The 21,661-nt window shown below is 55.4% G+C and overlaps 1 protein-coding gene, 1 long non-coding RNA gene and 2 other non-coding genes across 16 annotated transcripts; 3 read left to right on the plus strand and 1 right to left on the minus strand.

Annotated features, from left to right (window-relative positions):
• Positions 1-432: 432 nt before the first annotated feature.
• On the minus strand, positions 433-4,978 carry LOC145541619 (uncharacterized). Its single transcript, XR_014079159.1, has 2 exons — positions 4,825-4,978; positions 433-1,659 (listed from the first exon to the last, which is right to left on the minus strand). It is a non-coding gene; the product is annotated as an uncharacterized LOC145541619 (long non-coding RNA).
• PER1 (period circadian regulator 1) lies at positions 1,365-16,469 on the plus strand. Of its 13 annotated transcripts, none has more exons than XR_014079157.1 (23): positions 1,365-1,396; positions 6,696-7,109; positions 7,229-7,327; positions 7,425-7,579; positions 7,891-8,012; positions 8,104-8,305; positions 8,458-8,509; positions 8,649-8,791; positions 9,163-9,241; positions 9,319-9,425; positions 9,588-9,741; positions 9,828-9,936; positions 10,024-10,155; positions 10,363-10,468; positions 10,560-10,725; positions 10,813-10,943; positions 11,145-11,324; positions 11,928-12,170; positions 13,057-13,667; positions 14,122-14,290; positions 14,485-14,647; positions 14,804-15,131; positions 15,542-16,408. XR_014079157.1 is itself a non-coding variant. In XM_081578463.1 (23 exons), the coding sequence occupies exons 2-23, from the start codon at positions 6,838-6,840 to the stop codon at positions 15,806-15,808; spliced, it is 3,813 nt and encodes a 1,270-aa protein (XP_081434589.1). In that variant the 5' UTR covers positions 1,365-1,396; positions 6,696-6,837; the 3' UTR covers positions 15,809-16,469. The 13 variants fall into 13 exon arrangements, 11 of the variants coding, with proteins under 11 accessions (XP_081434589.1, XP_081434596.1, XP_081434599.1 ...); XM_081578463.1 differs by having other exon boundaries at positions 14,981-15,131; positions 15,542-16,469; XM_081578470.1 differs by having other exon boundaries at positions 1,365-1,434; positions 14,981-15,131; positions 15,542-16,418.
• Positions 16,470-16,835: 366 nt separating this feature from the next.
• Positions 16,836-16,909, plus strand: TRNAT-AGU (transfer RNA threonine (anticodon AGU)). The gene has a single exon. It is a non-coding gene; the product is annotated as a tRNA-Thr (tRNA).
• Positions 16,910-17,333: 424 nt separating this feature from the next.
• Positions 17,334-17,415, plus strand: TRNAS-CGA (transfer RNA serine (anticodon CGA)). Its single transcript has one exon. It is a non-coding gene; the product is annotated as a tRNA-Ser (tRNA).
• The last annotated feature ends 4,246 nt before the right edge of the window (positions 17,416-21,661 follow it).

The following is a 21,661-nucleotide window of genomic DNA, read 5'->3' on the forward strand; positions in this document are numbered from 1 at the left end:
TGATTAGATGGCCTGCTACTCCTGCACTCTTGTGGCTAGATGGCCTGCTGCGCCTGTGCTCTGTTGTGGGACTGGTGACCCTAGACACTATACTGAACTCCTTTAACTTCCAGCTCCATAACACTCTTGATGTGGCACCCTAGCGTCCCTGCCCACAGGCACTTTAATAGTACGTGGAGAGTGCTGGGTAATTCTGGAGGGCCCACTTTTCTGGCCTGCAGCATGAGGATTCACTAGCACAGGAAACCTAGTGTTTCCCAAACTTCTGGGCTCCTAAGAACTACCAGGAACGCTTTTTAAAATAGATTTTTAAGCTCCTTCCCTGGAGATTGATTCAGCAGTTGTAAAGGAGCCAGGTGGTTATTACAGTTAGGTATACAGTCATCATAATGTTCACTTGTTGAGGGCTTACTATTTTTGAGACAGTGCTCAGGGCCTATTCGCGCTTTATCTACTGAGCAATTTACAGGTTTAGGATTACCGCAGGCCTTAGGACCCACCTTCTTTACCAGGGACCTGATACGAGGGTACCAAATCTTGACCCCATTAGAGACCAGCGTGTTAATCCGGACCGATTATGTAGCCTCTCTGGATCTGTCTCATTTATGAGGCAGTAGGAAGTTAAGTCAGCTGCCTTCTCAGAGTTTGTAAGCAGTGCACCTCCTGGCCTACAAAAAAATAACCTGGAAGGTGGCTATCGTTGTCATCATTATGTCAGGGTACTGAGACCTGAAGATAGCTTCACCCTAATGCTCCCACCTTTCAGCTTCAGGGAGCTTCAGAAACCCAGGTCCGAAGTCCCAGCGCGGGGGCGCTCTTGTCACGCGCCTGTCGGCTCACAAAGTGCCCCTGTCGAAGCCACCACCGGTGACATCTGCGCATGCGCAGACTCGACAGTCTTTGGGAAGTGTCGTCAAGGAAAATCCCCAGCTTCTAGGTAAACAAGTTGCCGCGTGAGATCGCCCGCACGTGTCCTCTACAGCTCCGAGACACCTCAGCCTATGAGAAAATTTGAAGGGCTGGACTGGCGTTTGCGTCACCGATCCTAGGCAGGTCGTGGGGGGAGGCAATGCTGCCACAGCCAATAAGGACTTCGGAGGTGGGTGGAGGCGTGGCTTTCGATCAGACTTCCAATTAACGTGCTAAGGCGGCCCTTCCCGCACGTGGATCTGTCACTGCTGGTTGGCAAACTGGCCAATGAGAAGATGACGGAGGCGGGCGGCACCAATGGTGGCAGTGCGGGGCTTGAGTGGCCGCACGCGGCGCGGGGCATGGGTCGGCGCTCTTAGGCCAATAAGCTTGAGGGGCGTGGTGTCCTGGTCGGCAAGCGGGCCTGGAGAAGCGAAGTCCCCTTGATCCTAGTTGGGAAGAAATTGGATGGCGTGCGCGCCGAGCGGTGAGTGCTCCGGCGTCGGGGGTGAGGAGCGGCGGTCGGTATGGATTTTTCCACGGTGATGTGTTCTGTAAGGAGGGTTGTTAATGCAGTGCAGTGAACCGTGCGTGCTAAGTCACTTCAGTAGGGTCCGACTCTGCGACCCAGTGGACTGCAGCCCACTAGGCTCCTCTGTCCGTGAGATTCTCCGGGGATCTTCCAAATGACGTGATCACCGCCGTGTGAGCTCTGATGGTTGTGGGGGAATAGGGACTGCGAACTCAACTCTAGAGAGAGGGGAGCGGGAGTCCCTTACATCTGATCCCTCAACGCTCTAGGGTCCCTGGACCCCTGATTGCCTCGGGGAGGGTCTCGGAAGTTAGCGAACTGAGGGAGCTGAGAACCCTGCCCCCAGGGAGTTATGGGACAGGACACCTGAGAGCCAGTCGGGGGCGTTCCATTGCGTGACTGCTGTTTGGGTAGGTACCTTAAGCACTTGAAATAGTCAGGGGTTCTGAGGCTGGAGAGAGGCCTTGGTAGGGCAGGTGGGGAGGTACCAAAGGGTTGCTGCAGGTGGGGTGATGTGTATGACCCTGAGCTAATCAAATCTCGGCTCTAGATATCTTTCTTATGTGTAAAAGGGAGGGGTTGGGCCTCAGAGCCATTCTTGGGAGTAAACGTGAGGTAGCAACTATCAGATCCTGAGAGGGAGAATGGGCTTGTGCAGGTTGGCTGTACATATGTCTTCCTGAGTTCCTGGAGTGAGGAGGCACCTACAGGGTGTATCTGTCTGTACAAGCAGCCAGGCCTGTAGTTAAGTGACCTGCGGTAAGGTGGAAGACTGAGGAAGTGGGGTTCCTAGGGAATCAGGTGGCTGCTAGGGTGTTCTCAAGGACTTTGTGAGCATGTGAAAACTGGGACTGTGATGATTTGAAGTGTGTGGAGAGTGCCAACTGAATGTTCTAAGGGAGAGGAGGGGGTGGATGGAGTCTGTGTTTCAGGCACCAAACTTAGAATTGGCTGAGTATTTGAGAGGCCCAGGTTCCCAGAGCTGGCAACACCTCAACAGGTTCCTGAAGGGTTATGAGGCCAGAATTATGAACCATTATCAAAGCTCAGGTTTAAATCCTGGGCCCCATTTATTAAGAGCCTGAGAACATATTATGAAGCAATTTAGGCAAGTTTAGTAATTTCTGAGGCTTAGTTGGTCCTTGTGGAATGGGGATAGTGATGCCCATCTCACAGGATTGTGCTGAAGATTAAAGAAGATAACGTATGGAAAGTGCTCTGGCTATGGAGTGACAAAAGAACAGTGATAGAGTGTAAGATTAATGTGAATGCTGTGGTTGGGAACTATTCTCACATTCTTAAGGGTTTTTTGGGGGTTTTTTTTGCAAGTTGTGGTGACGTCCTCCCCATTTCCCTCTTCCTGGTTCTTCTGGTCTTGAGGTGCCAGGCTTGCTCATTCCTCCCTTTTATTCCTCTTCCAAGATCCAGGCTCCAGCCTGGGCTACTTGCTCCTTTCCAGTTCGATTTCCTCATCCTAGACCCACTCTCCTCCCTATCCCTCCTCCCTCTTTCTGCTGCCATAGTAACAAGAGACTCAGGCTCTGAAGGGGACCTCAGGGAAGAGCAAAGGTCTCTTGCAGAACCTGGGCCTCCAATTTCCCCGCCCTGGCTTTGGGACCGGGCCAGCAGCTGTGTACAGTCTGGGAGAGGGGGAAAGCCAATGCCAGGAGCTGTAGGAGCAAGCCAGGGGGAGGGCGGATGCGAGCCTCGAGCGGAGAGCTAGGCCTGGGGGCGAGGGAGGGGGGACCCTTTCCTCCTCTCTCCAGGAATCCCTGGCTTCGGGACAGGACGGCTGTCGTTGGGCTGGGGGAGGCGCCCAGGCGGGTGCATGTCCTGGGCTACTTGCCAAAAGTACACGATGTTCCCAAGTGCACTGGCCGCCGCCCTCTTGGGCTGGCCGCCTCCCAAACCACTGCCTCTCCAGCCTCCCTGCCCCATATTCTCCGGCTGCCTCGCCCCGCCCCCTTCCCCCGCCTTGACGTCACCGCCGCCTTCCCGCCCCCTCTCTTCCATTGACGGCAGCAGGGCCTGGTTACTGTGGGGACCGTGAGGCAGGGTTCTGGTTAGGGCCTTGAGAGCAGGTGGGGGCTGCTGGAGCGCGACCTTTCTGTCTACGAAAAAGAAAAATATGGAGGTGGAGAGCAAGGACCGCCTGTGTCGGGGGAGATCACACTAGAGCCCTGAGGAGTGCCGGAGAAGAGGAAAAGCGGTTTCCAGAGAGGAGGTGTCTGAAAAGGAGGCAAGGGACTGGACCACAGTATATGAGTTGGGGGGCCATTTTCAAGGAGAGAATACTGAGAATCCAGGTTCCGGAATCCTCTATTTCCTGTGACTTCTTGCTTTGTTTTTGGGGGGGTTATTCTGTAACCTTCCTGCGTCTAGCTTTTCCACAGACCCTTGCTCTGCCACCACCACCCCTCATGGGGAGCACCGCTGTTAAGGAGAGCTTAGGCCACGTGACAGTAAGGGGTGTGCACCCACAGCTGATTACGTCAGCATCAACCTCTTCACTTGCCACCCACGTTTCCAGGGAGCCCTACACCTCAGGCTTGACTGGAGGGGGTCTGTGTAACTGCAGCTCTTTGCGGCTCAAACTGGCACTTTATTCCCCCAAATTAGGATTCAGGATTCTGCTCCTTGCCTCTTAAAAATAAATTATAGTTTCCAGACCCTTCTCTATTGCCAAGTCCCTTCTCCTCCCCTAGCTATATTTACAACAAAGTCACCATGTTTATAATCACCCTACTGTGTATTAGGTTCTTTTCTAGGGGCTGGGAAATACAGTTAAGGAGACAGATGATGAGGTACTTGGTTTTGTCATCTCCTAGTGGTGGGGACTTGAAGGTCTTGCCACCCCACATTTTCTGTGTATAAGGTCTCTTCTCTCAGCCACCCCCTTTGTTGCCCTGTAGCCCTGGCTTCCTGGTCCCCACTTCAGGGCCAGCCCTAACTGTGGGTGGCTGCATCCTCAGGAGAGAAGCACTAGTCACCACGTAGGTTGCTCAGAGTGGCATGGAAGCACCTGCCATTGTTTCCCTTCACAGCCTCTGATGGGTTCTATCTGCAGCTTCCATTGTTTGGCATCCATCGCCCCACTCCACCCCCTCCTCAAATTGCCCTCCTCCTAGCTGTACACAGGATTTGAAGTGTCAGAGGAAGGGAGTGGATATGGCTTTATGATGACGACAAGGCTGGGGAGGGGAACCTAGGAAAGGCCAAGCTGGGTTTCTGTCTGTCCCTCTTCTCGCAAGGACCAGTCATCTCATCCAGCTTGGCCCACCTCTTAAGGTCTGCATTCTTTCTGCCCACCCTCTGGTGAGGCCAGGGTGTCCTGTTGTGCAGGGCAGGGCAGTTCAAGGAGTATACCGCTCTTAAATACTTACTGTGGCCCAGGTATTTTCCCCGAATAGGGGCAGCTTACCTCCCCTTCCCTCCCTTCCATTATTTACTGTGCAAGGCGTTCTGCGCCCATTGGCTGGGTTGTGGTGTCTGGGGCCCTTCAGCCCAGTGCCAGCACCCAGATCCACGTGCACCCGTGTGTGTGACACAGCCCTGACCTCAGTGGAGGCCAGTAGCCAATCAGGCGCCGGGACGAGATCCCCAGCCAATTGGGGGCGGGGCCTGCGGCTCCACCGGCAGGAGGCCAATGAGGGGCAGTGCCTGGCGTTATGCAACCCGCCTCCTGGCCAGGCTGAGCTTCCACTCCGCTGCGGGTTGCAACGGCGGCAGGCAGGCGGCCGGAGGGCGCTCGCGGGGCCAGGTAAGCATCTCCGCGGCCACCACAGTGGCCAGTCTTCGGCCTCGAACCGGATTGCCGCCACTTGCAGCCTGATGGACCGCTTTTGGCCCGGGCGTTCAGACGGCACACCAGTAATCCGCCTTGCTTGCGGTTGTCCACCCCCTCTCTGTCCCCGGGGACGTAGGTATTCCTCGAACCGTGTACTGAGCGTCCGCACTCCTGCTTGCCTACCTTACTTCAAGCTTTCTCCCGGCTCCCAGCCATCCCGGCCTCACACCCGACCCTCACCAGGCATTACCCTGCTGCCTTTGTCACTCGGGGGTCCCCGGTTTTGTCCCAGCACCGGGACCTCTTCGGGCTTTATCCTCTCCCTGCGCTCCCTCCTCCAATCCCTGGCCTCGCGCCGGCCGTGATGTCAGCCCGGTTCAAGCTGGAACATCCCGTTCCCGGTGCTAGTTCCTGCTGTTGGCCACAGCCTTCTCTTTTCTCCTGAAGCTCAGAAAATGCTCTGGGGTTGGGGGTGTGGTTGGAGAAGGGAAGAACTACCTGCTGGCTATTGTATGTCCCTTGGTCAGAGCTGAGTATGTCTGCCTCGGATGGGTGTGTGTGTTGAGGGGGGTGGGGTGGTGAGTGTACATAAAAGTAGGGGAGTGAGGAGAGAGGATTCCTGGGTTCCTGACAATGGCAGGTGCCGGCTTCGGTCCTGTGGGTCGGGAGAGGGTGCAGGGGCCGGAGAAGGGAAGGCTATGTTGTCTTGACCAGCATAACTGGGATCCTGGCGAGTGCCCGGCCGAGGCTTTTGCGCCGAGGGCGGCGGTGGTTGTATTTTGCCCTGGGGAGCAAGGCCAGCCTCTGAAACCCCGATGGCCGCCCCTCTTCCTATGGCCACCAAGGCCTCCGGGAACCTGGGATGTATTAGAGGTGGGCGGCCCCTCGTTGCGCCTGCCAGTGTGGGAGGGTGGCGTTCCCCTTGGCTTCCGCCGAGAAAGGGGGGAGGGGTCGCCCCTCCCGCCCTCTTGTGGGCCCTCCAGCAACCGCTGAGCTCAGCCGCTGACGTCGGTTTCCCTGGCGACCGCGACGGCGGCGGAAGCGCGTGGTGGGGCTGCGCACGTCCGCGCGCATGTGCGGCGGAGGTGGCACCGCCCCCGGGTAAAATTAGCCCGAAGGCCTAAATATAGGAGGCGGCAGGCTCAACCCCTGCTCTGAGGCCTTGATGTCCCAGGCCGAGGGGGTGCACTGATGGGAATTTGGGGATGGGAGGTATCCAGGCTGTGGCTCACAGCTGTAGTCCTAGTCGATCGCTCAGGTTCTGTCTAACCCAGGCCACACTGACGGGATGTTGGGGGAAAACCCACCAGCAGCCCCGGCTGAGGGGACAGGAATAGAACTTGCCCAGGCTGCCTATTGGAAACCTGGGTCCCAGGAGTATGGGGGCCTGCAAGGGAGGGTCCGAGTGAAGCCGACAGATGTTGTGAAGTTACAACCCAGGTTTTTCTCCTTGGTCTCTCTCTTCAGGTGCTGACTGTGGTCAAACTTCTTAGTCCTCTGAGGCTTGGATCTCCCACCTCCCTCCTCTAGCCAGGCCTTCTGGCCCCCTTGAGCGTCTGTGGTGGCCTCTCCACGTTCCCTGTTCTCCTGCCCTCCCCATGGCCCAGACATGAGCAGGAGCGGCCCCCTAGAAGGGGGAGGGGACCCCAGGCCAGGGGAACCCTTTTGTCCTGGAGGGGGTCCATCCCCTGGGCCTCCAGAACACCGACCTTGTCCTGGCCCCAGCTTGGCCGATGACACGGATGCCAACAGCAATGGCTCCAGCGGCAATGAGTCCAATGGACCCGAGTCCAGGGGTGCATCTCAGCGGAGTTCGCACAGCTCCTCCTCCGGCAATGGCAAGGACTCCGCCCTGCTGGAGACCACTGAGAGCAGCAAAAGGTGTGTCTGGATGGGTGTGGCAGGTTCTGGGAGTGGTCTCCGGAGCCATCTGAGCTGGGAGACTGGCCCCAACTGCCGGCCACTTTCTCCTCATCGTGGGCCTGTTGCTTCTCCTTTAGCATGAACTCTCAGAGCCCATCCCCACCCAGCAGTTCCATTGCCTACAGCCTCCTGAGTGCCAGCTCTGAGCCAGACAACCCTTCTACCAGTGGCTGCAGGTTCGTGGGGAGAGGGCCAGAGGACGGGGGCAAGGGGACCGAGGGCCAGGCTCTGGGGCTAATGCCTGTACCCCCTCCCTCCTTGTGGGCCCTGCAGCAGTGAACAGTCAGCTCGGGCAAGGACTCAGAAAGAACTCATGATGGCACTGCGAGAGCTCAAGCTTCGGCTGCCCCCAGAGCGCAGGGGCAAGGGCCGCTCCGGGACTCTGGCCACGCTGCAGTACGCGCTGGCCTGTGTCAAGCAGGTGCAAGGTAAGTGGTGCTCCTGGGAGGGTAATCATCAGGTTCTGGATGACCCTGGGGGGCTGTCTCCTCACTAAATGTGCTGCTGTCCACACCCCACAGGGATTCCCTTCTAGCTTAATCATTAAAGTATCTGCTTGCAATGCAGGAGACCTGAGTTCCATCCCTGGGTTGGGAAGATCCCCTGGAGCAGGGAATGGCAACCCACTCCAGTATTCTTGCCTGGGAAGTCCCATGGACCGAGGAGCCTGGTGGGCTGCAGTCCATGGGGTGGCAAAGAGTCGGACGTGACTGAGAGACTAAACCACCCATCCCTGCAGCCAACCAGGAGTTCTACCAGCAGTGGAGCCTGGAGGAGGGCGAACCGTGTGTCATGGACATGTCCACCTATACTCTGGAGGAGCTGGAGCACGTCACATCTGAGTACACACTCCGCAACCAGGTCAGTGCAGCCCTGCCCCTTCACCCTGACGAGCCCCCAGCCCTGCTCCCACAGCTCCTGAACCTGCGCTTGTCCTTACTCTCTCGCCTAGGACACCTTCTCCGTGGCCGTCTCCTTCCTGACAGGCCGCATCATCTACATTTCCGAGCAGGCGGGTGTCCTGCTGCGCTGCAAGCGGGACGTGTTCCGGGGCGCCCGCTTCTCGGAGCTTTTGGCTCCCCAGGATGTGGGCGTCTTCTACGGTTCCACCACCCCATCCCGCCTGCCCACCTGGGGCCCAGGGGCCTCTGCAGGTGAGGTCCCCAAGTGCTCAGGGGGAAGATGAGCAGTCCTTGGAAGCAACTGCTGTGAGGGGCCAGGGGACCCAGGCTGTTCCTCGCTGGGTTCTTCTCAGCCCAGGGAGAGGATGGGGAGCCGTACTCACTGCTCTCCTGGTCTGTCTCAGGTTCAGGCCTCAAGGACTTCACCCAGGAGAAGTCTGTCTTCTGTCGTATCAGGTCGGTGGGGGACGTGGGAGCAGACCCCTTCCATCTCCCATCCCCCCGCCTTTCTTTGATGGGTCAGCCATGACCTTGAGCTGAAGGGTGGGTGGCTCTTCACAGATTATCTCTAATGCCCCTTTCTCTTCCTTGCTAGAGGGGGTCCTGACCGGGATCCGGGGCCTCGGTACCAACCATTCCGCCTAACCCCATATGTGACCAAGATCCGGGTCTCCGACGGGGCCCCTGCCCAGCCATGCTGCCTGCTCATTGCAGAGCGCATTCACTCTGGTTATGAAGGTGGGCAGCCCCAGGCCTGACCTGGTTGGGGTAGGAGGAAGGGTGCCTTCTCTAGGCTGGGGGTGAGGCAGAACAGGAGTCTGGGAAACAACTTTGAAACAGGATGAGGGTTTGAACAACACCCCTTTAGAGGCTGAGTTGGGTAAGAGCTCCAAGCTAGGAGAAAGCAAAGAAAAGTGCCTTGGTTTTCAGTTTCGTTATTGGCATGGGGCACAGAGGTGGTCCAGACTGTTTCTGGAGGCCAGGGGGCCCAGGGGAGAGCTGTGGAGGGAATCATCTGCTAGCCAGCCTAGGCCTGAGGCAGCACATGGAGGGCCTGGGAGCTGGAGCATTCTGCATGAGATCAAATGGCCACACCTCCTGTGCCTCAGCTCCCCGGATCCCCCCTGACAAGAGGATCTTCACCACACGGCACACGCCCAGCTGCCTCTTCCAGGATGTGGATGAGAGGTGAGGTCAGGACCTGGAGTAAAAGGAGGTGGCCAGGGCCGAGGCTCTGCCCCCTCTGACACCCCTTCTCCTCTTAGGGCTGCCCCGCTGCTGGGCTACCTCCCCCAGGACCTCCTGGGGGCCCCAGTGCTCCTCTTCCTGCATCCCGAGGACCGACCCCTCATGCTGGCCATTCACAAGAAGAGTGAGTTCCTCTCTTCCTGATCACACTTCCAACTGTCTCCAGGGCTTCCTTAGGGCTGCCCCTGTGATTGTGTCTCTCAGTGCCTTGATCTCGGGTTGGGGGGATTCCACCTCACTTAGCTCTCCTCCCACTGACCTGCACCTTGTTTCCCACGGCCTTCAGTCCTGCAGCTGGCCGGCCAGCCTTTTGACCACTCACCTATTCGCTTCTGTGCCCGTAACGGGGAGTACGTCACCATGGACACCAGCTGGGCTGGCTTCGTGCACCCCTGGAGCCGCAAGGTGGCCTTTGTGTTGGGCCGCCACAAAGTACGCACGTAAGTGGGCATGTAAGTGGATCATGCCCTGGAGGGTGGGCCAGCGTGGAGGCACCGGGGCTCAACTCCCCTCCCACACCCCGCAGGGCGCCCCTGAATGAAGATGTATTCACTCCCCCGGCCCCCAGCCCTGCTCTGTCCCTGGACTCTGACATCCAAGAGCTCTCAGAGCAGATCCACCGGCTGCTGTTACAGGTGAGGGTTGAGGGGATGGGGCTTGGGAGACAAGGGGGCGGAGCGGGCCTCAGGCCGTCTAACCCGTCGTCACTCTCCCTGCCTCAGCCTGTGCACAGCCCCAGCCCCACTGGCTTCTGTGGAGTCGGCCCCGTGCCTTCCTCCGGCCCTCTCCTCAGCCCTGGCTCCTCCAGTGACAGCAACGGGGGTGATGCCGAGGGACCTGGGCCTTCTGCCCCGGTGAGTGGCCCTTGAGTCCCCTGTCCTGTCCTCTTGTCCTCAGAATCAGCACTGCCAGGCCCAGGGGAGCGTCATCCACCTCCTTTCCTTTCTTGTTCTGCTCTTGTCATGATCTCCCCACTGGGGTCTTTCTCTTGCACTACGCTCTGGGCTCCCGAGGCTGGCCAGGCCCCCCCAATGCTGCCCACTCCCTGCCCTGTCCCACAGGTGACCTTCCAGCAGATCTGTAAGGATGTGCACCTGGTGAAGCATCAGGGGCAGCAGCTTTTTATTGAGTCCCGGGCCCGGCCTCTGCCCCGGCCCCGCGTCCCTGGTAAGTTGGCGAGGGTGTGAGTGGGGAGCGAGGCCTGGGGGTCCCCAGACCTTCAGCCCAACCCAGAGGAGTTTCTCTCTCCTTGGTCCAGCTGCTGGCACATTCAAGGCCAAGACCCTTCCCTGCCAATCCCCAGACCTGGAGGCGGCCCCAGCTCCAATCCAGGCCCCAGTGGCCTTGGCTGCTGAGGAGGCTGAGCGGAAAGAAGCCTCTGGTTGCTCCTACCAGCAGATCAACTGCCTGGACAGCATCCTCAGGTCAGGCCATGCTGGCACCTTCTCTGCTTGGGGCCCTGGCCCCGCCCCACCCAGACCCCGCCCTCACGTCCTCTGGTGCCTCCTCAGGTACCTGGAGAGCTGCAACCTCCCCGGCACCACAAAGCGCAAATGTGCCTCCTCCTCTTCCTGCACTGCCTCTTCGGCCTCCGATGACGACAAGCAGCGGACAGGCCCAGTCATTGTGGGCACCAAGAAAGGTGAAGGCTCGGGCCTGCCCTGCTCCCACCGCCCTGTCCTCTGGCCCTGTGCCTCTACATTTCTGTCTTTGGGGCCCCCACCTCACTCTGTCCTGTCCCCCTGCCAGCCTCCCCTGTGCCATCCATCTCCTCCACACCAGGCTTTCCTTTCCTAGCCACCCAGGGGAGCGGGGTGGTAACTGGCACCATCTCTCTGCACAGATCCATCAGCAGTGCTGCCTGGGGAGGGGGCCACCCCTCTGAAGGAGCCCGTGGTGGGAGGAGGAGCCCTGAGCCCACTCGCCCTGGCCAATAAGGCGGAGAGCGTGGTGTCCGTCACCAGTCAGTGTAGCTTCAGCTCCACCATCGTCCATGTGGGAGACAAGAAGCCCCCGGAGTCGGGTATGGGTGTGGCTGGGGGGCGCGGGACCGGGGCTCCATCTGGTCCCTCAGCTAGAGCTCTCTCCTTCCTTGCCTTCTCTTGCCCTCTGGCCCCGAATGGAGAGAAGGAGCCTCCATCATAGCGTTTCTCACTCTCTGCTCGCCCACCAGCCTTCACCGCCTTGTCTGTCCCCCACCTTGCTTCCTGTGTTCTTACTGTCAATTCACACACAAAGTCTGGGGTGTGGGGTTCAATCTAAGGTGCTGCCCACAGAGGGTCTGAAGGCAAGGACTGTTGAAAAACCCTTGAAGGGTCTTTGGGCATTGACCTGGAAAATGCGTGAGGAAAGAGTGGGGGTGGGCTTCCCTTCCAAGGAGGGTCATGGGGGTGTCATCCTTGGGTAAGGCCCCTGGAGGGGACCGAGTGTCCTTTCTTACCCCGAGACAGCTTTGCGTGGAGCTCCCCAGAGCCGGGGGGAGGTGGCCAGGAGTTGCAGGAGAGGCCCAGGCTTGGCCGCGGGATGGAGGCCGGGGGTTTGGTTAAGCTGTTGGATGTGGAGGGGTTGGTGCAGGTGTGCTAATCGTGAGGTGCTCCTGACCTTTCCCTCATCTCATCCTCCTCAGACATCATCATGATGGAGGACCTGCCCAGCCTGCCTCCTGGTCCAGCTCCCAGCCCAGCTGCCAGCCCCACGGTAGCCCCTGACCCGGTCCCAGACGCCTACCGCCCAGTGGGCCTGACCAAGGCCATGCTGTCCCTGCACACACAGAAGGAGGAGCAGGCCTTCCTCAGCCGCTTCCGTGACTTCAGCAGGCTGCGTGGACTGGACAGCTCCTCCACGGCCCCCTCGGCCCCTGGGGAGCGAGGTAGCCACTTGGGACGCCCCTGAGCCTGCCCGCTGCCTGGTCGAGGACCAGAATGTTGGGGGAGGGAGTTCTTGAGGGAGAGGCTTCTGCTCCAGGGACCCAGGCTGTTGTCGCCTCCACCACCAGGGCCCCGCCCAGGGACAGGCCCCTCACCAGCCCCTCCCCACTAGGGTGGGGGTCTGGGCTGCCACCCTAGGAGGGCAGCCTGGGCAACTGCACTCAGAGGCAGGCCGAGGCGCTCTGCTTCAGGTAAGCCACTCCAGGCCCAGTGTGGGGGCAGGAAGCATGCCCACTCAGGACTCCATTGTTGCTGATTGGGAGGTCTGTGTAGACTGGCTGGGAGGACTGGGGCAACTTCAGGGGGCAGAGGATCAGCGCTCCGGGGCAGCTGGCTGCCCTCCAGGTGCCTGTGGGAGGCTCCCTGAAGGCAGATGTAGGACTCAGGACTGGGTTTTCCTGCCTACCTCTTCACTCTGTCATGAGCTAGGCAGAGCACGGCCTGACTGGCAGGAAGATCACCCAGGCTGGCAGTGCCTGCTGGAGTTTGGCAGAGGGATCGGAGCCACCTGCCCACTCATCTATGGACCTCCCATGCCTCCTCCTGTCTACCAGCATGCTTCTGTCTTCTGCACACCCCCAGCACGACCCCTAATGTAACCTTTCCTTTCCCTGGCTCCTTTGTCTATAAATCCTCCCCTGTCGCCTTGATTCTTCCCTGAAGGCTCCTCGCCTCCCCAGGTCCCCTCTGTTATGTGTGGGCCGGGGAGCCAAACTCTCCAGAGGTCCTTCACCTACTCTCTCCCTGGTCAGACTGGCAGGGCAGTGGAGGCGGCAGGGGCCTAACCCACAGGCTGAGGGCCTTGCTAACCCTCGTTTCTCCCTTCAGGCTGCCACCACAGCCCTGCCACCCCCAGCCGCCGCCACCACTGCCGATCCAAAGCCAAGCGCTCACGTCACCACCAGGCAGCTCGGGCCGAAGCCCCCAGCTACATCTCCCAGCCCTCGCCTGTGCCACCCTCTGCCCCCTGGCCCCCGCCACCAGCCACTCCTCCCTTCCCAGCTGTGGTCCAGCCATACCCCCTCCCCATGTTCCCCCCAAGAGGCGGCCCTCAGCCTCTCCCTCCTGCTCCCACATCTGTGCCTCCTGCAGCTTTCCCTGCCCCCCTGGTGACCCCAATGGTGGCCTTGGTGCTCCCTAACTATCTGTTCCCTAACCCATCCACCTATCCCTATGGGGCACCCCAGACGCCTGCTGAGGGGCCTCCTACCCCTGTCTCCTGCTCCTCGTCTCCATCCCTGCCCCTGCTGCCCCCCAGCCCTCCCCGCCGCCCTGACTCTCCACTCTTCAACTCAAGATGCAGCTCCCCTCTCCAGCTAAACCTGCTGCAGCTTGAGGAACCCCCTCGCGGTGAGGGGGGTGCAGCGGCAGGGGGCTCTGGGAGCAGTGCTGGGCATCCCCCTCCCAGCGAGGAGACAGCCGAACCAGAGGCCAGACTGGTGAGCTCTGACCCGGTCCCCCTGCCCCGTCCTCTTAGGGCCCCCGCACGGCTCTCTCCCCAACCCCGCCACCCTGTCCTCCCCTCTCACGCTTCTTCCTGCCCTCCTGGTTGTCCCCAGAGGATGGGGTCATGGGGTGGGAGACCCCAGCTGAGTTTCTGACCAAGGCAGAAATCAGCTGCCTCATCTGTGAAGTGGGGACAGTCCTGTCTGTCTGACAGGTGGCGAGGACATCCCCATAAACTTCTGAGAGTGCGTCTGCCACTTGGAAGGGGTCCAGCATCACGTCCCTCCTCTTCGCCAGCTCTCCTCTCACTCAGCCTGGGCCCACTGTCGTGGAGTGGGAAGAGACCACTTGGGCTGGGTGTGCCCCCAACGAGTGGCAGCAGTAGAAGGGAACCCTAGGTGTTGATTCCTTAATCCCTCCCTGTCCCCCTCGCCTCCCCTCCCCCAGGCGGAGGTAACTGAGTCCTCCAACCAGGACGCTCTCTCGGGCTCCAGTGACCTGCTGGAGTTGCTGCTACAAGAGGACTCTCGATCTGGCATGGGCTCTGCTGCCTCGGGCTCCTTGGGCTCCGGTTCAGGCTCCCATGAGGGGGGCAGCACTTCCGCCAGCATCACGCGTGAGTGCCCCCTCCCAATACTTTCCAGGGTAGGTCAGTGTCTGGGGAGTTGGGAAACCAGGCCCCACCTTGGCTGAGTGGCCTGGGTCCACGCCCTGCTTTCTAAGGCCAGTGGGCTGGACCTGCGACCTTGAGTGAGACCTGGTGGAGCATCTGCTGGCCTGACTCTGTTGGCTGCCCGCCTCACTCTACAGGCAGCAGTCAGAGCAGCCACACGAGCAAGTACTTTGGCAGCATCGATTCTTCAGAGGCTGAGCCTGGGGACCAGGTCATTAAGTATGTGCTCCAGGATCCCATCTGGCTGCTCATGGCCAACGCTGACCAGCGTGTCATGATGACTTATCAGGTGCCCTCCAGGTGAGGACTTTGGGAGCACTCACTCTTTGCCTCCCTTTCAGAGGAGTGGGGAGGCTGCCCCCCCTCACTCCTTAGCTAACTTGGGGTTTTCTTTCTGGGCCTGGCTCTGCCCTGGGGCATTCCTGTTCTGTCTCCTGCCCCTTGGAGCCCCAGCAGTAGTCAGGCTGAGAGCAGCTTTCCTGGTCTTGGGAAGGCCTGAACTCTCAGAACACGGTTCTGGGGAGAAGCATGAGGCACGGAGTGGGGAGCTGCGATAGAAGACAAGTGCCAGCCTCCTCATGGGCCCTGGCCCCAGCTCCCATTCTCTGCTTCCTGAACCTCTTCCCGGAGCAGGGACATGGCCTCTGTGCTGAAGCAGGACCGGGAGCGGCTCCGGGCCATGCAGAAGCAGCAGCCTCGGTTCTCGGAGGACCAGCGGAGGGAACTGGGTGCTGTGCACTCCTGGGTCCGGAAAGGTCAACTGCCTCGGGCCCTTGATGTGATGGTGAGAGGAGAAGTCTGGGCCAGGAGGGTGAAGAAAGAATTGAGATCAAGTTGAAAGGACAGAGGCTAAGGGCTGATCCCCTCACTGTTCCTTTTGGATCATTAATTCTGAAGGATGTTAATTACACTGAGCTTGCTGCTGGGTTATTTACTGTTAAACCATGTGAGTTTTGTGGACCTTTTCTGGGCCAGTCCTGTACTAATATACATTGTGGCTGTCCCGCAGTGGGGTCCAGAGATAGGATGTGACGCATTTTCCAATCTTGTTGACCCCATGTGCATCCGCCTGAATTAATATTTCCTGGGCATACATTTTGGAAAGTACTCTGGGGCTTGGGGACAAGGGGAGCTGGGGTGGCAGGTCAGCACTGAGAACCTGCCTGACTCACCCATACCCTTTCTTCTTCGAAGGCCTGTGTGGACTGCGGTAGCAGCACCCAAGAGCCTGGCCATCCTGATGACCCTCTCTTCTCAGAAGTGGATGGACTGGGGCTGGAGCCCATGGAGGAGGGCGGAGGCGAGGGTGGTGGCGGTGGTGGTGAGGGTGAGGGCAGCGATGAGGCCCAGGCCCAAGCTGGGGCCAGGGTCTTGAGCTCTCAGGACCTGGCCATGGAAGAGGAGCAAAGTGGGAGCTCACCCAGTCCAGCCTTACCTGCCACAGAAAATGGCACCAGCTAGACTCCGTTTTGGGCCACCTCCAGGTGTGCATGAGAAGCTTCCTTCTCTCATGCCCCAACTCTCAGAACTCAGATGTGGCTGGACCAATCAATAGAGAACTGCCCCAGCTTCTCCTGCTGTAGAGGGGCAGGGCCCCTGTCACCAGCCCAAGACCCAGGGGCTGCCTCTGGCCTCTTTGGGAACAGAGGGTGGCATTCTTCAGCCCAGCCCAGCCCAGAGAAGCCTCCCATCACATCCCCGGTGAGGAGTCGTTCCTTTTCCTGGACAAGGTTGCTGACAAGCTGCTGAAGTGGTCTCTCCAAGTCCCAGCTGAGCCGGAGTCCATGTCCCTGGGGACTGGGGCTGCATTTATTTATTGGGGGAGTCAGCTCTCTCCCCCACCTCCTCCCCAGATGAGGGCAGGAGGAGGGTGTGAGGCCCAAGCAGGACCCTGCAGTCCAAACCCCTAGCTGCTCCAGGGTGGGGGAGGTTGGTGGACCATGGAGTCCCTGGTGCTGCCCCTCAGGTGGGACCCAGGTGTTCTCAGCTGTACCCTCTACCGATGGCATTTGTGTTTTTGATATCGTGTCTGTTATTTTTAATACAAAAAGGAAAAAAATACCAGGTCTTTGTGGAATGAAGTTTGGGGGTTGGGTTGCCCCCCCCAGGGGGGGGGCTCTTTGTGGGGAGGTGTGCCCCCCCTTCCTGGAAAGTAGTAGTGAGAATGAGTTATTCCCTCCCCTGAGGACCCACATACCTCCTCTCCCCACACCCTTTCCCAATGAGAAGGCAGGTCTAAGTGGCTAAGACACGGAGTCCCGCAGTCATTCATAGTCAAGTTGGTTCCCAACGGTGTGGGAGAAGGGAAGCTGGTGCAGTGTTAACGCTCTGGCTCAGAACTTGGAAAGGGGGGAGCCTTGAGAAGGATAAGTGATTGGAGAGTGATGGCAACCTTTGTTCCGGTCATTTCTCGTTTAGTGTCCACTTATGAACAGCTGATCTAGTCATGAACAGCTGATCTACATCTAGAAGCAATCAACCCCTCGCCGGCGCCGTGGCTTAGCTGGTTAAAGCGCCTGTCTAGTAAACAGGAGATCCTGGGTTCGAATCCCAGCGGTGCCTGGGGCAGTTAACTATAGTATATTATTGCTGCGAAGGGAACACGTTTCCAGACTTCCAAGGGGATTCCTCTCCACCCACGCCGCCTCTACCCCAGCTTACCAAAGATTCTTCTTCTTACCTAGCCAGTTCGTTGCCGTTTGAGTTTCCATCCCTATGCACTTTTAGTGCAATTTGGAAGCTAACTCCAGCTCTCATGAACCATGGTTTAGGGGCCTCCCTCTGCCTACAAGGATATGCGACTGTTGACTCAGATTTGGGCCCGTTTTGCATGGTGTCTCGGGGTAGGGAGGAAGGACCGGAAAGCTGCCTTTTCCGTTGCCTCACAGGCGCATGCGCACTGACATACAAGACAGTGAAGTGGTACTCGCTGGAGACGGGCGTGTTGATAGGCAGCTATAGTTGCGCAGGCCCAGGGCCGCACGCGGCTGTGATGGCCGAGTGGTTAAGGCGTTGGACTCGAAATCCAATGGGGTCTCCCCGCGCAGGTTCGAATCCTGCTCACAGCGTTAGTACTTTTGGGGACAGATATTAATTACCGCCACCTCCGGTGAAGGAAGCAATTTTTCTAGTGCTCATTCCACTTTTATTCTGAGCCTCTAGGGGATTCCACGATCTGCCCGCGAGCGCTCTCTTGAGGGCCTCAGACTACTGCTTCTACTTCTCCAAAGGTTCTGTCCTGCAAAAACCTGTTAACTGCCAAGTTGAATTCGTAACTCCAAACTCAGGTGGTTTCTCAGTGGTATTAGCAATCATATCATATTTCCCTGTCCATTCACCCTCTGACTCTTCTCAGGAATCCCATCATCCTCCTTCTGCTCTACTTCCCATGTCACTGTGTTAAAAAGGCATTCGGTAATTAAAACAATATGGCACTGGCACAAAAACCAACATATAGATCAACAGAACAGGATAGAAAGCCCAGAAATAAACCCACCCACCTATGTCAATTAATCTACAACAAAGGAGGCAAGAATACACAATGGAAAAAAAAGACAATCTCTTCAATAAATGATACTGGGAAAACTGGACAGCTACATGTAAAATAATGAAATTAGAACATTCTCTAACACCATCTACAAAAATAAACTCAAAGTAGATTAAAGACCTAAATGTAAGGACAGGGACTCAAGACTCCTAGAGGAAAACATAGGCAGAACATTCTTTGACATAAACTGCAACAATATCTTTTTGGATTCGTCTCCTAGAGTAATGGAAATAAAAACAAAAACAAACAAACAGGACCTAATTAAAAGCTTTTGCACAGCACAAGAAACCATGAACAAAAAGACAGCCTACAGAACAGGACAAATATCTGCAAAGGATGCAACCAACAAGGGACTGATTTCCAAAATATACAAATAGCTCATATGGTTCAGTATTAAAAAAAAAAAAAAAAAACAAGCAAAAAATGGGTAGAAGATCTACACAGGCATTTCTCCAGAGAAGACATACAGATGGCCAACAGGCACATGAAAAAATGCTCAATATCACAAATTATTAGAGACATGCAAATCAAAATGATAATGAGGTATCTCCTCACTCTGGTCAGAATGGCCATCAACAAAATGTCGACAAATAATAAATGCTGAAGAGAGTGTAAAGAAAAAGTAACTTTCCTACACTGCTGGTGGAAATGTCAATTGGTACAGCCACTATGGAGAAGAGTATAAAGGTTCCTTTGAAAACTAAAAATAGAGCTACCTACAATCCCAATCCTGGGCATTTATCTGGAGAAACCTATAATTTGAAAATATACATGCTCCTCTATGTTCATAGCAGCACTACTTGCAATAGCCAGGACATGGAAACAACAAAAATGTCTATCAATAGATGAATGGATAATGAAAATGTGTATATATACAATGGGATATTACTCAGCCATCAAAAACAAGGAAATAATGCCACTTGCAGCAACATGGATGGACCTACTGGCTATCATACTAAGTCAAGTAAGTCAGAAAGAGAAAGACAAATAGTAATACCATATGATATCACTTATATGTGGAATCTAAAATACAATGCAAATGAACATACCTACGAAACAGAAACTCACAGACAGAGAAAACAGACTTGGTTGCCAAGGGGGAGGAAGAGTGGGGCGGGAAGGATGGGAACTTTGGGATTAGTAGATGCAAATTATTATATGTAGGATGGATTAACAGCAAGGTCCTACTGTAACAGCACAGAACTACATTCAGTATCCTGTGATAAATGATAATGGAAAAGAATATGAAAAAAAAGTATATGTATAATTGAGACACTTTGATGTAGAGCAGAAATTAACACAACATTGTAGATCAATTATACTTCAATAAAATTTTTAAAGAATTCCAGGATTGTATTAAAAAGCTTAAGATAAAGAATTTTCTGGATTAAGTGAAACTGAAGAGACATAACAACTAAATGCAGCGTGGGATCCTGGATTGGGAAAAAGGAGTTATAAAGGATACCACTGAAACACTTGAGGAAATTTAAGTATGGACTGGCATTAAATAATAGTATAATATTTATTTTAATATCCTGATATTGATAGTTGTACTATTATACCTGAATGTCCTTGTCCTCAGAAAACATACTGAGTAACAACAAGCAAAAGGACTTGATGTTTTCGATTTACCCCTAAAGGATTCAGAAAACAAATATTTTATACCTATATTATATTTGGAGGGAAATGATAAAGCAAATGAAACAAATGTAAACAATTAATAGACATGGGAAAAGCATATACAAGAGTACCTTGTATTATTCTATTGTTTAAAATTGAAGTATAGTTCATGTATAATCCTTGTACTATTTTTGTAATTTTTCTGAAAGTTTGAAATTATATAAAAATTAAAATTTCCAAAAACAAAACAAAAAAGGGGGGGAAAAGTCCTCCAATGGCTTCACATTATATTGACATGACAAAGTACTTGCAACGGCCTAGAAGGTTCTACATAATCAGCCTCCCACTTTGTGGCTCTGATCTGACCTCCTACAACTCCTGCACTTGCTACCTCCACTCCAGACAATCCCACTCTGCCCCCTGCTGCTCTCTGTTCCTTTGATAAGCCTGGCAGGTTGTCCTAGTCAGCCTGTCCATCTGACTGGAATGCTCTTCCCTCAGGTGGCCCTGTAGCATGTGGCCTCACCTCTTTATTTTTTATTTTTTGTATCTGAAAAGCAACCTTTTTTTTTTTTTCCTGTATTTGGAAAGCAACGTGGTTTTTTTTTGGCTTCACCTCTTTATATTTCACCTTCTCAGTGAGTCCTTCCCTGATCTTAGCCTTAAAGTCACAATTCCCAATCTCCACTCTGCTTTCTTGCTTCACTTTGCTCTTTAGCTCTTATCACCAACTGACAAATGATAAATTTAGTATTATGTACCTTTGACTGTTTTTCCCACAAGAACCTGTGCCCCAGAAGGGCAGGTATTATTGCCTGGTTTGTTTGGGGCTCCACAGAGGTCTTCTATCCTGATTCTTCCCTTAGCCCAGGGGCCTGGGCCTCCTATTTCCCCACCCCCAACCCCCAGGTCTCAATCCTCCAGGAACTGACCCCCCACCCCCGCCTTCCCAGGACCCAGGGGGTCCCAGGAAGCCAGCCTGCTCTTTGAAGAACAAAGGGGGAGGAGCTGAGCCTCGGATCCCAGGCCTGGGAAGACGTCACAGCGGGGGAGGGGAAGCGCCACACTAGGCCAGCTGTGCTGTCTCCGCCTCCGCCACCCTAGGGCCCCAGCGCGTGTGAGACACGAGCTCCCCTCCCCCAAGCCCAGATGCTGCCCAGGGTTAAGCCGTCGGCCAGGAAGAGGCTGGAGGCCAAGACACTCACACACACACTATGTTCATACATAGACACAACCACAAATGACATGCACACAGGCCTGCACTGACATGGAGGTGTGTCATCCACAGACCCCCATCCCATCCCCTGACCCTGGAAATGCCCTTGGGAATGCCCTCACAGCCACCTCTATCCCCAGGCCAACTGGTCTCACAACCAGCCTGAAGTGTATATGATTATTTGGGGCAGGGGTGAGAGCTTTTTAAGAAAATAATGTTGAACTAGTTACAAAAAGTAATATTTACAGTGAAACAAAGATCAGAAAAAATAACTTACTGGTATTAACTAATTGCCTGCATACACCTCTAATACTCTCAACAGATTGGCTACTGACTTTGTATATTTCAAATCTCATTCTTCCTCTACCACCCATGTACTTATAGTTAACAAGAGCCCCTGGATCATTCATATCACCTGTGCTCTCTGGCTTTGCACTTTCAAGGCAGGAAGCCTAGTGAGTGGGCACAGGTGACAGGAGTTTCCTTGGAAGCCATTCCCACACCAGGATGGCTGAGATAACTTTGTGTGGAAGTGACTGGGAACCGAATTAGCAATTCACATATCCCCAAATGCCCACAGCCACTTCAACAAGTGGGGACTGTGTGACAGGGAAGTTGGAGTGAAAACAGACAGTGATCTTTACCATTTGCAGTTAAAATATCTATCTTGGCAAATTTTATAGAAGCATATGGTCATGTGAGCCTGTTGCTAGGACCCTCACAGAGGTGTGTTTAAGTGAGGGGCCCTAAAGTGTACATTTCATTGGCTTCATGGTGAATTCACCTTTGAAACTGTAATTTTTGATGGCACATTTCAAATGGACTTGCAACCTGCCTAGAAATCCTATTCTATCCTAGAAGGTTTGCTTTCCTATTCTCCAAAATGAACATTTCATACCTTCTTTCTCCTCAAAGGAGCTGCAGCACTCTC

This window comes from Giraffa tippelskirchi, chromosome 3 (genome assembly GCF_054371585.1).
Source record: "Giraffa tippelskirchi isolate mGirTip1 chromosome 3, T2T-mGirTip1v1.2.pri, whole genome shotgun sequence".
Taxonomy (NCBI): domain Eukaryota; kingdom Metazoa; phylum Chordata; class Mammalia; order Artiodactyla; family Giraffidae; genus Giraffa; species Giraffa tippelskirchi.